Source organism: Microtus oregoni, unplaced genomic scaffold, assembly GCF_018167655.1.
Source record: "Microtus oregoni isolate MIOR12 unplaced genomic scaffold, Mior012 000001F_ref0000356, whole genome shotgun sequence".
Taxonomy (NCBI): Eukaryota; Metazoa; Chordata; class Mammalia; order Rodentia; family Cricetidae; genus Microtus; species Microtus oregoni.
Genome location: NW_024543060.1, coordinates 4,586,443 through 4,603,503, shown reverse-complemented (window position 1 = coordinate 4,603,503; position 17,061 = coordinate 4,586,443). Strand labels below are relative to the sequence as shown.

The window sequence follows — 17,061 nt, the reverse complement described above, 5'->3', positions numbered from 1 at the left end:
GAGGGAGAGTGCCGCCCTGGCATGGGTGAGAGCCAAGGCTTACTCTCCAGTTAAGGGTTTGTTGAATGCCATTAGAGTGTGTGCATCTCATTGCAAGTTTAGATCCACTTCTGTGGGTGGTTCCCGATAGCAAGTTAAATTCGGTGATTTTTTTTTTTATTGCTCTCCCCCCAAGGAAATCATTTGGAAAGCTATTAATGTCATTTTTCTGTGTTTTTTGTTTTTTAAGTTTTGCTCCAATTCAAAATTCCAAAATAATTTTGGAAAAAAAGTTTAGTAGATATTAACTCTTAATACTCCAAAGTTGCATAATTAAACTTTTTATTCAATGCTGAGTTACATAACTGTTTCTCAATTTCTGTCTTCATTTCACAGAATGGTAAATAAGGCTAGCCGTCTCTGGAAAGGCCACTGATCCGCCTCATGTAAAGTATGCTCAGTTCCTTCCCAGTGGTGTAAGTATCCTTCTCGGCTCTAATGTTAGCTGGTTGGGACTGTGACTCAGATCTGATGACAAATGCTTTCAGAATTCAAAGAATTTGTTTAAATGGCATTTATTCCTTTATGCGTGGGGCTGTCCTTCAATTGCTTTGGCTTGTGTGTGGAGGTCAGGACAGGTTGGTGGAAAGTAGTACTATCTTCCATGTGGGATCAAATGCAGGCTTAACAGCAAGTACTTTACCCTCTGAGCCATCTTGCCAGCCCAAGGTGAAAGAAATTCTTAGGAAACTATTCAAATGGTGTATGTCTTTGACATCAAGGTAAACAAGTGTAATCATATGGTGAGGAATGAGGTTTCAGACCTGTGAGGTTTTTGTTCTTTCTTTTTTACCATTTTTACTTTGAACATTGTATTTTGACATTATTTTCCATTTAAACATAAGTTTTCATATTAATATTATTTTCTTAAAAATTATTTTATTTTAATTATGTACATGTGTGGGCATGCACTAGTGAGTGCAAGTGCCCAAGGAGGCCAGAGGCTTCAGAACTGGAGTTACGAGTGATTGTCAGCTGTTCCGTGTAAGTGTTAGGGACCAAGCTCAGGTCTTCTACAAGAACAGTAAGTGCACTTAACTGCTGGGCCTCCTCTCTGGCACCGCCATTATTTTTAACTGTTTAATAGCCTAGAAGCTGGTGAGGTAGGTGGTTACGTGTTGGCAGAAGCTCCAGTTGCATTCTTAGGAATAAGCAGAATATAAAAAGCATGCTCTCTTAATGCTTGATTTGCGTGCAAACTCCTGAGGACACTGTAGCCATTTCTTTTTCCCTACTGCAGATGGTAACGTAGTTCTGTCTCTTAGCTAATGGAGTCAAGACAAAGAGATACAAATGGAGATAGTGGTGTTGTGTCAAGAATGTTTTTGTGCTGGAATATGAACTGTAACCACCAGTTCATATAAAATAGGCCTCAGAATAAAAGTATTCCGGGAACCTCAGAAATTAGAGAAGATAAAGGGCCTATTAGCTCATTAAGCGCATCTTCAGCGTTTAGTGCAGAGTGCCTTGAGCCCAAGTAATTTCTAAAGTTTGGTGGAGTCTGTTTCACTTAAATTTCTTCTATTTTGGTTGACAGTTCTACAATCTAATAAGTAGACATTAAGATTGGTTTTCTTTATTACTTAGGTTTCTCTTTGAAGCCCCCTCCACCCCCCAGCACACACATACATTGATTCTGTGATTTAGTGCAAAGTCTCTGGAGGAGATCCAGATGACAGAACTGTCGCCTGAGTTTCTGCTGAGTAGCTGTGCCCTAGGAAAAGGCGCTTTATCTTTGGGGCTTTGCCCTCCCCACCCACCCTTGCCTGCCTGCTGCTTTCTTTGTCTTTTTCTGTTCCTTTTCTTTTTCTTCCCCACCCTTGTTTTTGGAGACTGGAGTCTCACTATGTTTAAAATAGCCCGGAACTTGCTGTATGCCTCAGATTGACCTTAAACTCAACAAAAAAAAAAATTCGGTCGTCCTCCTGAGTGCTGGGATTGTAGATGTATACCACCACATCTGGTTCTTTGACATCAAATGAAAATAAAGAGATGATCAAAATATAGGTTCACAAATCACACAATTCATTGGCACACAAAGAAAAGCCTCTGCTTGGTTCACAGTTCTTTTTTTGGGGTGGGGGGGGCGGGTTTCAAGACAGGGTTTCTCTTTCTCTGTGTCCTAGCTGTCCTGGAACTAGTTCTTGTAGACCAGGCTGGCCTCAAACTCAGAGATCCGCCTGCCTCTGCCTCCCTAGTGCTGGGATTAAAGGCAGTCACTATTGTCTGACCCTATTTTGTGTTTTGAGACAGGGTCTTGTGTAGCCCAGACAACCCTCAAAACTTGCTACATGCCAAGGATAACCCTGAACTCCTAGTCTTCCTGCCTCAGCCTCCTACAGTTTCTGAGGAGTGGGTCAGTAACATGAACAAACCTCAGAGGACTGTACTTAATGTACAGTTTTGGTACATCTTAACCACACAGTGAGTTCCTAAATTTTTGAAGCTTAGGTGTTCAGTTAGTGCAGTACTGGTTTCTATGGGAAGTAAAGCCTACGACCCAGGTGTACCTTTAGGGGAGTGACAGCGTCTGTTGATACTCGCCCTAGAGATCTGCAAGATCACGAAGAGGACACATGGAGGTCACCTTGATTGACTGCTGAATGCTTAGCCCCAAACAGAACATCTGTGCCATCCCGTCCAAGGCCTTGCAAGGCCCAGAACGTTGAAGAGAGGAAGCAGAAGGACTGTGGGACTCACAGGACAGAGGAGTGCAGTGGGAATGCTCCCTTCTGTGACATGAATGCAGTAGCCAGCGCATTGTATACACATTATTGTCACAATTTTTAAAAGAATTCATTCAATTAAATTAGAAAGCAAAATTAAGGAATGTATTGACAAATGAAAGCAGCAATAAGAATTTTTTTTCCTGTGGGATTTTTTCATTTGTGTTCTTTTGTTTCTTTTTCAGCACTTGCTGCTGGAGGGCAGTGCTGATAGCAGCAGGTGAAGTTGCAAAGCTTTCCAGTTGTCAAACTTAAATGTTTTGAAGGCTAGTAGTTCTAGTCAGCAACTTTCTACAGGGTCTGGGGAGCTGTAATGTGACATTTCTAAAAGAAGGGAGAGTTCTCAAGTGGATGGGTGTTGACTCCAGATTCTCATGTACAGGACTCTGATGAGAATTAATATTCTCTGGCCTGTACGCTCAGTACTTGGGACACAAAGGCTGAAGGAGCGTGTGTTCAAGTCCAGCCTGAGCTACATAGCAAGACTCTGTCTCAGACATGTCAAAACAGCAAAATACTTTACCATCCAAGAGTAAAAGGAGGAGCTTCATGAGCTGCATCCTCAGATGATGGACATCTCTCTGCTGTATCTTATAAATGTATTTGTTATATATGGCAGTGTTTGCAATCGTTTTAAAGCTGCATAACAGATTATCCTCCAAAATGCACAAAATGGAACTCAATCGGTGCTAATTTAAAAGAACACTAAGCTTGATTGACACACTGGAATGGAATATAATTATACATTTCACAAAATCTTTTTATTATGAAAGGGACATTTACAGGTGGTCTATAGCCATAGGCTGTTCTTAGGCTTTAGTCGGTTTACCTAATAATCTGAACTAAAGAATCATTTTGCACTGCCATGAGGCTCAGTTCACTGTAAAACATTATTTCTTACTTACTCTTACATGTCATTTTCTTTCTTGAAGCCACATATTTGATAGAGGTAATAATGAAGAGAGGGAGCAATGTATATAAATAGTAAGTAGGGCCTGGAATGTCTGAATCATCCTACAGTGACCATATAAAGCAAAATGGGTTCTGCCTAGTCATTCTGGACAAGATAAAAACAGCAGAAATGGCCGGGCGGTGGTGGTGCCCGCCTTTAATCCCAGCACTCGAGAGGCAGAGGCAGGCGGATCTCTGTGAATTCGAGGCCAGCCTGGTCTACAAGGGCTAGTTTCCAGGACAGGCTCCATAAGCTACAGAGAAACCTTGTCTCAAAAAACAAAAAAACTAATAGCAACAACAAAAAAATCAGCAGAAATGATCTGAGAGAAAACTTTGTCTAAAAGTTAACTATTGATGCTTTGCAATTCTTGTCATTTTTGCCCCTGTGATTTCAGTGCTAATTAATCGTTTCTTAATGCTTTAGCTAAACTCTTCTGTTGTCTGTCTTTGGAATATCACTTCTAAAGTATATCCCTAGCCTGTGGCTTGTCTAGAAAGGCTTTAGGTATTATTGCAAAATATGGTCTAAATATCTCAAGATGTACAGTTTCAGTTTAGGAACTGAGCTTTAAGTCTTGAACTGAATTGTTCTTTTCAAGTTTAATCTTTGTCTATCCTATTTGAGTGTCAAAATTCTTAAATTATTTTCAGTTAGTGTTAGCTGGAGCCTACATTCAAATTAGTAATTTAAAGCAAAACTGCCCTTTATCCTGTAAGTGATCTTTGTGCATCAGAAAAGTAATTTAACTCCTCAATGTCATCTTTTGTCATGTGAGGATCACTGGCATTCTGGTCCTAGATGACCTTTAAAGGTCATTTGCTGCTGTTATTTTATGAAACTGCTTACACTAGGTAAATTATGAGAAGTACAAGTGGAATATGACATAGTATATCCCGTCATATGTATTGATGTGCATTGGCATCTTATTCTCAGTGTCCACAAGAACTTCTAATCATTTGTGTGTGCTTGTGTTTTCTTGTTATGTGCGTGATGTGTTCCTACTCAGGATGCTGTTGTCCTCCTAAGTCACTCTTTGGATCCTGGCAACTGTGACCTCTGCATTAGCTCCCTTGGCAGTTGGGGCTGTTCTTGGTACAAATTATAGATATCCATTTAAACACAGTGAAGTGTAAAGGGAAGTTGATTGTTTCACCAAATGAAAGAAGAGCAGAATTGTAAGAAGCTTAATAATTACAGGGCAACAATAGGATGCTGCGGGGTTTTTCCCTTGTTCTCTGCATTTTTTGGTTATCTGCTTTATTCTTCCTTCAGCTCCTGCTTCGCGAAAGTATTCCTATGACTTAGCACACTTACACTAACTGTCCAGCTTACCGTAGTCTAAGTAGACTGTTTTGAAGAGAGCCCAGTTTCTATTACTGTGATTGTCTGTTCACCAGAAGTTGATTTCTGTGAAGAGCTGACCCAAGAGCATGTGCTTAGGAATGATTAGGTGTTCTGGGTAATCAAGGTAATAGGTGGGCCTTATTGCTCCTCTTATGATGGATGATATCAGAATAAAAGTGGTTTTCTCTTGTTAATGGATCCTAAATGGTGTAAAGTATTTCAGATACTGTGAATTCTTTGCTCATAGATAGTGTTGTGTCATATAGAAGGAGGCTTGAAGAACTGCACATGACTTGTGATCTACACTGACTGAATAGGATAGGAAAATATGGTTAACTTTCCTGCATCTAGATAAAATAGTTCTTAAAGTTAGACATCTAAGGGAAGAACAGTTTGTGAAATACTTTGATTAGATGAAGACTGAAGATACCAAAACAGAGCTTTTATTTTAAAGGGAAAGTACCTATGAAGATGAAAAAGTAATTATGAGGGGAAACTAGAATTTGCCAAGCCAGTAAATTCAGGGGTAAATTATTTTGATTTGGCAACTATTTTTTAAAAAAAAAAAAATGGAGCCAGAGAGATAGCTCTGTGGCTCAGAGTGAAGACTGCTCTTAAAGAGTGCTTGAGTTTTATTTTAAGATAGGTCTCACTAAGTTACAGGATGGCCTTGAACTTAGTCTGCTGCCCACGTGGGCTGTGAAAGTTGTTATCTTTGTGCCACCAGGCTGGCCTGAGACTTTCTGAAAGGTACAAAGGTATCCTAAGCCCCGGTTTCCTTAACAATTCATACTGTAACATTAAAACAAATAAGTCGTGTCTACCACAGAGACTTGCTGTGAGGATTACGTGAGTTTATACTGTATGAAATTCCTGCCCAATTTCTTAATTCAATTGGATTTTTCTACAGTATTGTCCAGGGGTTGAAGAAATAGTTAGCTCTCCACAAGGCTTAGGGGACTGTCTAGAGTACATTTGTCTTTAATAGATAAGAAAATGTCTTGAGGGCTGGAGAGATGGTTCAGCGGTTAAGAGCATTGCCTGCTCTTCCAAAGGTCCTGAGTTCAAGTCCCAGCAACCACATGGTGGCTCACAACCATCTGTAATGAGGTCTGCTGCCCTCTTCTGGCCTTCAGACATACACACAGACAGAGTATTGTATACATAATAAATAAATAAATATTTTTAAAAAATCTTGACCTCTGTTTCTCTTAGTAATTATTTATTCCAAGGTTATTCCATGCCACATATCATATCTGTGCCTAGAAAAATACAGATTAGAATAGAGATGGTTATCATTTTCAAAAATACTGAATTCAAAAATCAGATTTTAGGGTCAGAGAGATGGTCAGCAGTTGTGAGCACTTGATGTCTGCAGAAGACCTGGGTTGGTTTTCAGTCCCTACATGATAGCTTACAAAACTTTTTGTAACTCCAGCTCTAGGACATTCATTGCCCTCTGCTGGCTGCTCCTATTACTGCATGCATGGGGTGCCCATACATACATGCAGACTGACACTCAATACAGAATAATAGACAAATACATAAATCTTTTTAAAAGTCAGCTATTATTTAAAAGGTAACTCAAAGAGAGAATGTTTTTATGATGTAGCTAATGTCTTAAAATACCAAGTTTCTCTCTAAGAAAACATTTTCTAGTGTTCTACAGTGTCTTATGCTAGTTTAGGTGGAAACATGTAGAACCAATTTTCAAGACATGAATAGCTCCAGTTGGCTGTACATATGAGGGATCAATTCAAGAGCATGTCGCAGAGATGAGAAGCTCACGAGACTGCTAAGCTAAGAAATAGAAGCAGTGCTTGGTGTGTTGTTATATTTGTATAACCCAGTATTTGTGTAGTCACTAGCATTTTCTTAGACTAAGCCAAGCAAAACAGTTTTCACTGAATGACCTAACAGTTCTTTGTCAGTTTTGCTGATATTTGGAAAAGCAAGATAACACAGACTTTTCCACCAATTTCCCATTAATATGCTAATATGCATTAATATATTTTGAAATTGAAAAAAAAACTTTACATTACCACATAGTCTAAGCTTGATGCACTATAGTTGTAAGAGGCTGCTTGTTTGTTCCCAGCTGCTTAGCCCCAAAATAATTACAAAGAAACTCTATTCATTAAATCACTGCTTGGCCTATTAGCTCTAATTTCTTATCTCTTTCATCTTAATTTAACCCATTTCTATTAATTGGTGTATTGACACGTGGTTGTGGCTTACTGGCAAGTTTCCATCCATTGTCTGTCTCTGGCAGGGCTATATGAGTTCTCCTTGACTCCGCCTTCTTTTTCCCAGCATTCAGTTTAGTCCTGTCCCCCTTCCTTGTCCCCCTCAACCTCGCCTAGCTCTATTCTGCTAAACCACTGGCCAAAACAGCTTCTTTATTCATTAACTAATAAAAGCAACACATATACAGAAGGACCTCCCACACCAACTATACGTACTTTACGTGATGAATTGGCATTTTAACATAATAAACGTTTTGTTTCCAAATTTTGGTTGGTTACCAAAACTGAAAAACAATTTCATTCCATTATAAATTAGTTTTTATTTTATAACTGATACATTCCTACTAAAATCAGAATTTGTACCAATCCAAACCACAACAAAAAAAAGTCTATTAGGACTCATGTCTTTTTCTTTTCTTTCTTTCTTTGTTGTTGTGTTTGTGTGTGTGTGTGTGTTATTAATATGTGTATGAAGGCATGCGGAGGCCAGAAGTGGACATTAGGTGTCTTCAGCAGTTGCTCTCTACCTTATTTTGAGACAGGGACTCTCACTAAAACGACAGCTCATTGACTAGCTTGACTGGCTGGTGGTCAGCAAGCCCCAAAGATCTGATCTCTACCTCTCCAGTGCTAGAACTGTCATGTGCTGCTGCTCTCAGCTTTTGCATTGGTGCGTAAGGCTGAACTTAGTCACTACTGCTTACACAACAAGCATGCCACTTGACTGAGCCTCTCCCTCTCCCTTTGCTGAGATCAAACCTCTTCTGCTGAGGATTCTTGATGGTGAAATGTTTTTGTTAGTTGACAATAAAGGCATTTCATTTTTATCCTTTTCTCCCCCCAGTTTGCTGGAAACCATGTCTCACTATACAGATGAACCCAGATTTACCATAGAACAGATAGATCTGCTCCAACGTCTCCGGCGTACTGGGATGACCAAACATGAAATTCTCCATGCATTAGAAACTTTGGACCGTCTTGATCAAGAGCATAGTGATAAGTTTGGAAGGAGATCCAGCTACGGGGGAAGCTCCTATGGGAATAGTACCAACAATGTTCCAGCATCTTCCTCTACAGCCACAGCTTCTACACAGACCCAGCACTCCGGAATGTCCCCATCACCCAGCAACAGTTATGATACCTCCCCACAGCCTTGCACTACCAATCAAAATGGGAGGGAGAACAACGATCGATTGTCCACATCCAATGGGAAGATGTCGCCATCTCGCTACCATGCCAACAGCATGGGTCAGAGGTCATATAGCTTTGAAGCCTCAGAAGAGGACCTAGATGTAGATGATAAAGTGGAGGAATTAATGAGGTTAGTTACTTTGCCTATTCTGAATTTCCCCCAAAGAGCTATGTTTTTAAGATTGTTTTTAAATAATAGCTTGTATTTCAAAAACTTACCAATAAGAACAATGGTTTCTCCCTCCCTTCTTTGGAAATGAAAGTAAAACTTGAAATTGTGGTTTTAGATCAAACTTTTTTTTTCTTCTCTACTTCAGCCCTTTTGCCACATGATGAGGCTTTTCTGGTTTCTTGATTGTCCCAGGGCTTTCTCTATGTATGGTGTTAGCAGATAGTTTCTGACTGATAGTTATTTAATTCAGTCCTTATTCCTTCATTGTAAATATTTTTCTGAGTGGTAAGATAGATTTACCATGATGTAGAATACATGCACTCCTCATGTTTCTTTGCATCATTTCTATCAGTGCAACCATTTGAACAACTGTTGGGTCAGAAGTAATTTTCAGTAAGAAGCATAGATACTGTCCTGCCCCTAAAAGTCTGAAGTTCTAATTTTAGTAGTAGATGCAACACCCACATGTACTCCATACCTCATCAGTTGCCAAGTTAGCATGTGCACTTGGAGTTTAAACACACACACACACACTACACACACACACACACACACACACACACACACACACACACACACTCAGTGAAGCTGAAGTAATTTGGACTTTGTAGCACACATGTGTTTTCTATCCTATGTCCAGAACTAGGAACTTCCTGAAGCCCATGGTGTGGGCTCGGTATGTTAGCTGAGTAGATAAATTTAGCCTAAACCATAAGGCTAAATAAGGATATGGAGCTAGTTCAGGGGATAAAGGTGTTTGGTGCCAAGCCAGAAGACTTGAGTTCCATCCCTAGAACCCATACAGTTGGAGGAAAGAACCAACTCCCGAAAGTTGTCCGCTTACTACAAGCATGCCATGACATAGTGTAATCTTGTACATACACATACAGTCAGTAAGTGAGTAATTTTTAATTTTTTAAAATAGAATAAACAAAAAATTTAAAATAAATTTTAAAATAAAAATATACATATTTTTAATTTATTTTTTTTTTAATTTTTCCTTGTTAATGAACCAAAAAAGGCATATCTTCAACCTGGTTAAGAATATAAGCTGGATATGGTCACTTATGCCTGTAACTCCAACATTTGGAGGGCCAAGGCAGGAAGATTGCTTGAGTTCAAGGCTAGCGTGGTAACTTCCAGGCCTGTCTTGCCTACAGAGCATTGATCTTTCTTTCCAATAAGCATCAAAAGAAAAGCAGTACAGATGAGGCAGACTTTGGCAAATGTAGTGATGCCTCAGGGTGCAGCACACGTTTTCAGAGGCTTCACATTCTACACTAAGTGGTTAAAATTAGCGAGTTTTTACAAACAGAAATGCCAAAAGCAGTTTTTCAGAATATTTAGGTTGCTGTGTAAAAATGATTGCTTTGTGCTGGAGAGATGAACTCCTTGGTTAAGAGCACCTGGTCTTGCAGAGAAGCCGAGTTTGGTCCCGTAGCACCACCATCTATAACTCTCATAGGAGCTACGAAACTTTCTGACCTTTGCGTGCGAGCAAAACACTCATACGCCTAAAATAATCTAAAATTAAACATAAAAGGCGAGAGGCTGCGGATAAATTAGTTGTAGTTGATAATGAACAGAACTGTAGACTTGTCAGAAGTAAAAACAAAAGTTGTAACTGAGTTTTAACTAGTCCTGAAGATTTTCTGCCATCAGGACAGAATGACGGTGGCTTGACTGTGCAGTGTGGAGATCCATCCTGTGCACCTCAGTGAGGAGACAGCCTTTGGCACATGGCCTCTACTGAGATTGTTTTCAGGGTAGAGTTGCGACACATAGAATCCTTGGCTGCAGGGACGGTGAGGTACATGTAATGAAGAATGTCATACCTCATCGACAGTCAGTTTTAGCAAGCTTCTAGTACTCTGAAATACAAGAGATCAACGAGGCTTTTGGTTCCTCTTCAACTCTTGACACAGGTGCCCAAGGCTCTGCTGTTGCTGGTGACTTTCTTAGTGCTCAAGATTGAACCCAGGGCTTTATCTTCCACTGAGTTCACAGCCTTGGCCCTAGATGGTTTTAGGAATTTAGCATCTGTCATTATTTCGAAAGGAGAACCATTTGGGCAAATTAATTACTTTATTCACTGAAGTTTCATGAGATTTTAATTATCCCACGTAGAGAAGATAGTAAAATAGCATTTATTTGTTCAGGTGCTAGCCTGTTCTGTTTCTGCATGTTCACTTGGGTACAGTCTCATGGGAATAACGCGTGTTTCATCTGTGTGCTCTTAATTGTGTAGTTATTAGGATGCTTTCTTCTTCCCTTCCTTTGCTTCTTGCTCAGAACAGCTCCTCTGACGTTTAGGTGCCTAGGGCCCTCTAGACCTCTGGTCCCCTCCCTGTCCTCCACAATTGAGCTTCCCCCACCCCAGCTCTACTCAGGTGTACCCTTTCTCACTGTTCTCAAGTTTGCTCAAGTCCTTCTTAGGACTCAGGGAAAAGTTGACTGACTGGCTGCTCACATGATGTTTGCAGTCCCAACAGCCATGCTGGGTGCTTGATCAGAGAACCTGAATTCATGAAAATTAATAATCTGCTCAGGAAAGTTTGATTATTGGGTAACTGAGCCTAAATTATATCCCATGTCTTTATTATTATTTTGTTGCTCGTATATTTTTATCACTGACATTATTTATGCCTATAGACTACATGACGCTTTAGGAAAAGCAATAATTATAATTTTTCTAAACAATGTGAATGGCCTTTCTGGGCTTGCCCTGCTCCTTCCCCGACATGTTATCTTCTACTTCAGATCAGTCACTTACTGTAAATAATAATTCTTATTGGTGAGATCTTAGAGAAATTTTCAAACCATAGCTCTTTCTGGGTATTCTGTGTCTGTCTAGTGATACACTGTCCTTCCTGTTTGCTAAACACTGACATGACAGTGACCTGGAATTGGTGGGCTCTAGTAGGAAGGATGGACACCTGAGGGCCTTCCTGCCTCCTGTGCTGTGTGAAAAATCCACCCCCTACTTGCCCACAGCCCCAGCCTGCAGGTACTCCACCCTAAGACATGCTTTGCAGATTTTGTTAATTCAGTGAATCTATATTACAGCATATAATTTGAAAGTATATAATGGAGATTTTGTGTGTGTGTGTGTGTGTGTGTGTGTGTGTGTGTGTAGCTTCATCAGGTTATAACTGTACCCTTGATCATTTGTTCAAGAGTCAGACATTTTCTTTGCTAATTTTGAATTGAGATGAAAAAATGAAGAAGAAAAGCCACACTAGCATGTAAATTCTCGGTAAATGGTTGCATGTGTCAACAGTGAAAGCCAACTCATTTTACATTAGGACATCTTAAGAGGCCCATTAGTATGTAAGTATATACATAAGAATGTATGGCTACATCCACTAATAGAATATAGCAGTGTTTTCCTGCAGTCATGTATGCATTATGAGATAATGTAAATGAGGCTTATTGGAATTAGTAATGTTATATGTTAAGCATGTTGCTCTATACCATTATATACCTCATTTTGTTAGTATTTTGTACAAAATTCTGCAGGTTCATACGAACTTGGCTATGTATATCGTTGACACTAAAACATGGGCCGAGCATCCTTGAGCCATGGTGTTTTAAAATTCAAAGCTTCTGAGCACTCTGGTTCACAAGTGAAAAATAATAGAACACATTCCTAGACACAGAGTTTTTTAAAATACTATATCTCAAGTTACATTTAGTTTCTCTATATAATTATGTAAAACATAGTTGAATTTTGTATTTATACTTGGGCTCTGCCCCTAAGATATTCATTATAAATATGAAAATAGTCCCAGGTTTAAAAGAGAAAATCTGGAAAGGCTTCTGGTCCTGCGTGCTTCAGTGGGGGCGCTCAGCCTGTACTTACTCGTGCAGGCAGGATGCTCATGCTCTGTAGGAAGGTGACACCACTGAGTGGTGGTGCACTCTCCCTCCATCTTCTGCATATAGAACAGCTCTCCCTGTAATGTTCTCTCTTAAAATTGTGCTTTGTATCTGCACAGGGAGAAAGTCGTGAGTGTCTTTCAACTGTGAAATACACTGTGTCGGCTTCATCTTGGGGTGACTTTGAGCTAGCTCCCTTTATAACGTCCAGAAGAATGCTGAGGGTGTGTTAACTCGGAGTATGAGTCATCCTAAAGCATATTATTTTTAAAATATGAGCCCTTTAATATGCTTTCTTCCAGAAAACAAATCAGTGTCATTTTGAATCACCATAAATAACCTCTCCATCCTGATTTGGAAAACATAAATGTACTTGAAAATAAGAATTTAAAGCTGTTGTATAAATTATTTAGATCAGGGTTTCCATTTTACAGCCTTTAATCTCTAGAAAATTTTCACTCATTGAACAAATTAAGTTTTATTATATGAAAAATCCATGCTGACTATGACAGAATCTTTGTACTAAAGAACTTTCCAGGCTAGTAGGATAGATGGGCTATAGAATAGCATTGTGTCCATACTATAATTGTTAAGTGATAGCTTTGTTCAGAGATCTTTCTTTGTAAGCTATGATGATCAGAGAGAACTTACCTAGATAGATGTCAGTTACATCATATCTTCTTACTCTGAAAGCCAGATGTGTCAGTAGCCCTCTGGAATATGAGTACTTAGGAGGTAGAGGCAGGAGGCTTGCTGGGAATTCAAAAGCAGCCTCGGCTCTGTAGTAAGACCATGCTCAAAACAAAACAAAGTAAGGAGCATTAGAATCAGGACAGGGTGGTGATGCCACTAGATCCCAGAACTCTAGAGGCGTAGGCAGCAAAACCTCTTTTTCAAAGTGATCCTGGGTTAGACCCCTGCCCCATACTCCTAGTCTCAGATACAGACACATATAAAATTTTGGAAAGTGTTTTGTCAAAAAGGCATTCCTGATGAAATCTTACATATATATTAGAAAGGGTTAATGGTGATGTTAACTAGTTTAAAAGGAAGGCAGTGGTGGTTCTCGTCCTGCTGAGAAGTCCACCGGATGAACAGTGCAGCGGTTTGAGAACAGCAGCAGGAAGATGTGGCGTGCACTTCAGGTGCCTCAGCTGAGACCAAGTGCTTGCTTATGTTGGAAGTAAAAAGTGAAACCAGAGAAATAACTGGCTTGTTCTTTAATTCACTAAGACTCCAGGAGTGGACAGCCTTGAGGTATGTGAGATACTTGGTGCGGTGGGAGAAAGGATTCATACTTTCTTTTGGCAACATATCAGACTGCCAACAACGGGAGGAAATACGGAATAGAAGACAGACAGACAGACAGACAGAGAGAGAGAGAGACAGAGAGAGAGAGAGAGAGAGAGAGAGAGAGAGAGAAGTCTGTGTAAGTGATCTTTCACGCTAGCAAATAAGTGATTCCGCAAGGTAGAATGGCAGTTACAGAAGCGGGCAAAGAAGACAAAGAGCCAAGCCAACCCAGTAGAATGAACTGGACAGTGAAGGCAAGCAATGTTACTGTTTTTGCAAATACCTAGCGAACCCAGCAAACAGGCGTTCTTCTAAAGTGACTTTAGAGCACTTTGTCCATGGTGCTTTGAGGCACCTGGTCTGAGATGTTAACTTCAGTCTGACAGCTACAGTTGACCATTTGGTTCTTCTTTTCTGTGGATCCTGTCTGACTGTTTTATAGAAATAATAGTTTGTGTTTATCTGGTACATTTACAATTTCAGAACTTTCTACCTCAAAGAGAGTTCCTTTGCACATATATGCATGTATGTGTATATATGAATGATATATTGTATTTATATCATTCAGTTTTTTAAAAATATTTATTTATTTATTATGTATACAATACTCTGTCTGTGTGTGTCTCTGCAGGCCAGAAGAGGGCACCAGACCTCATTACAGATGGTTGTGAGCCACCATGTGGTTGCCGGGAATTGAACTCAGGACCTTTGGAAGGACAGGCAATGCTCTTAACCACTGAGCCATCTCTCCAGCCCCTATCATTCAGTTTTTTATGTCATTTCTTGGAAGAACATTTTAAAGGCTCCTCCACCCCCAATGTTAGAGATTGAACACAGGGTCTTTTGTACATGCTGGGGACGCGTACTGCCACAGGCTATATCCATGACCTCTGAAAATCCAACAGGAATGGAGGAGAGGAGAGGGAAAGGACCAGCTGGAGTTGAGAAGGGGAGAGGAAGGGAACCAGTGAGAGTGAAGAAGGGATGAGGATGGGGGCATGGCAGCCAAGGAACTGGATCAAAGTGCATTATACACATGTGTGAAAATGCCATAGTGAGACCCATTATTTTGCACAATTAATATACACTATAGAAATGCAAATCTTTGGGATGAGTGTGTTAATGTTCTTGTTTTCACAAAGGGTAAAGCTAGAGCCCAACCTTATTAAGTGGCTTTCCTTCTAATGTTTTTGTCTTTTAAGAAGTGGGGGGGCTGGAGATTGAGACCAGGGTGGGTCTTATGATGCTAGTTAGGCATTTAGGCTTTTAGCCACACCCCAATCTTTTTTTTAATTGTTTTTCAAAAAGTATCTATGGTAAAGCAGTGAAGAATGTCTGTTTAAACTTACTGTGAATACTTTAGAAACCTGCATAACATATAAGAATGGATTCTTGGAGGTGGCGAGTGGGTTGCTGCTCTCTGAACACTGGGGACTCCTCCTGTCTTGCTGCAGTCCTTATTGCCACGCTGCAAGGCTGTGAGTAATTTAGGCTGCTTACATAGTTGGGTTTATCTGTTCTCTATGATTTAGTGTCTGCTCTAGGTGCATTTGATTTAAAATGAGTTGGTTTAAATTTGATTTTAAATTATTAGTCAAGAAAATACCATTTGCTCATTTTGCCTATAAAAGTACATTTTTAAATTTAATCTAAACAATTATTCTCAAATATAGTTTCATTTTCCAAGATCATTTGGTATGTTGAAATGCAATAGTTTATATAAAAAAATTCAACTTAATTTTGTAGTTATGTCAGAAGACAAATTATTTGGTTTGTGTACAAGAGCCGTCTGAAATAGCTACTGCTAAAAGTCGTCTCTTGCTCATAATTGGTCCAGAGTCCAGAGACAGGCATTTTGAAAGAAATGTAGTCAGCATGTAGATTGGAATCTAAATAATTTTGTGAAATTTTAAATATTACATTAGGCAGCTAAATTTTTGTTTTCTTGTTACCGCTTGACTGTGATTTCCAATCAGTAACTCAGGGATGTTATAGAGCTACATATTGGATACTCAATATCCCATCTCTACTCTTTTTTCAAAATATCCCAAAGCAGGGACATGGCCCAGATAGTGCTGTGCCTGCTGCACAGAAATGAGGAACTAAGTTCATGTCTTCAGCACCCACATAAAAAACAAAAAAATCAGGCAGTGGTGGCCTGTGCCTTTAGCCCTGAGGGGATCCCTGCAGCTCATTGGCCAGCCAGTTAAGCAAACTAGTGAGCTCTGAGCTCTGGGCTCAGAGAGAAGCAGAGACTCACACGTGTGCAGGCTATGGTGAGTACAGCTCCACAGGGAGCATGGCACCCCCAACAGAGGGCATAGCACTTCCAGGTGAGGGACTGAAAGACCTAGCTACTTGAAATTGCAGAATGGTATCATGTTCTGATAGGATACTTCTTTTTCTACTCAATCTGCAGTGAGACTTGAGCCCTATGAAATTTGTGGTTTGTTCACAAAATAGTTTTTGAGTTTTTAAAAGTTTGTGATGTCTGTCTTAGATCAAGGGTCAAAGGTTTTATTGTGAATAGCTAGTGGTTAACGTTTTAGACTTTGCCAAGAGGCAAAATCAGCGGTATGGTATAGACACACTATACAAGAGAGAAAGCTGGGAATGGTAGCACACAGCTACACACCTAACACTCAGGAAGCTGAGACTAGGTGATCTGTAAATTCAAGGCCAGCATGATGTGCTAATAGACCGTGTCTCAGGAAACTAAAAATGAGAGAGAGAAGGAGAGAGAAATGGCCACAGCCTTTCTTGACAAAATCCAACATGGAGCTTGTACTCTTAACACCAGGAGACTGAGATGGGAGGATTGCCTTGTGTTTGAGCACCACCTGGACTGAATAGTTTCAGGTTCGCTTAGTGAGTGAGTTCCAGTCAGGCAATGGTGCATGCATTTAATGCCGGCACACAGGAGGCAGAGGTAGGAGAATAGTTCAAAGCCAGCCTGGTCTGTAGAGCGAGTTCCAGTACAGCCAAGGCTACACTGAGAAACGAGAGAGACAGAGACAGAGACAGAGAGACAGACAGAGAGAGAGATTGAGTCCCTGCATCAAAAAATGAAAAAAAAATTTAATATGGAATCGTAGTAGTTGTATACGGTATGGGAAGTTTATACAATGTTTGTAAAAATAAAAGGAAGAATGATTTTTTTAAAAAAATTATTTGCAAAGGTCCATCTGAGAAAGATTATTAGTTTGTGATTTATAT

General features: G+C 39.9%; 1 protein-coding gene across 12 annotated transcripts in view; it reads left to right on the top strand.

Annotated features, from left to right (window-relative positions):
• The window catches only part of Hmbox1 (homeobox containing 1), a 135,488-nt gene that overhangs the window by 42,201 nt on the left and 76,226 nt on the right, over positions 1–17,061 (top strand). For all 12 annotated transcript variants that reach the window (XM_041672731.1, XM_041672715.1, XM_041672781.1 and 9 more), the window contains exons 2-3: positions 376–455; positions 8,155–8,631. In XM_041672731.1, the coding sequence (XP_041528665.1) occupies positions 433–455; positions 8,155–8,631 (500 nt within the window). In that variant the 5' untranslated portion in view covers positions 376–432. The remainder of the gene's footprint in view (positions 1–375; positions 456–8,154; positions 8,632–17,061) is intronic.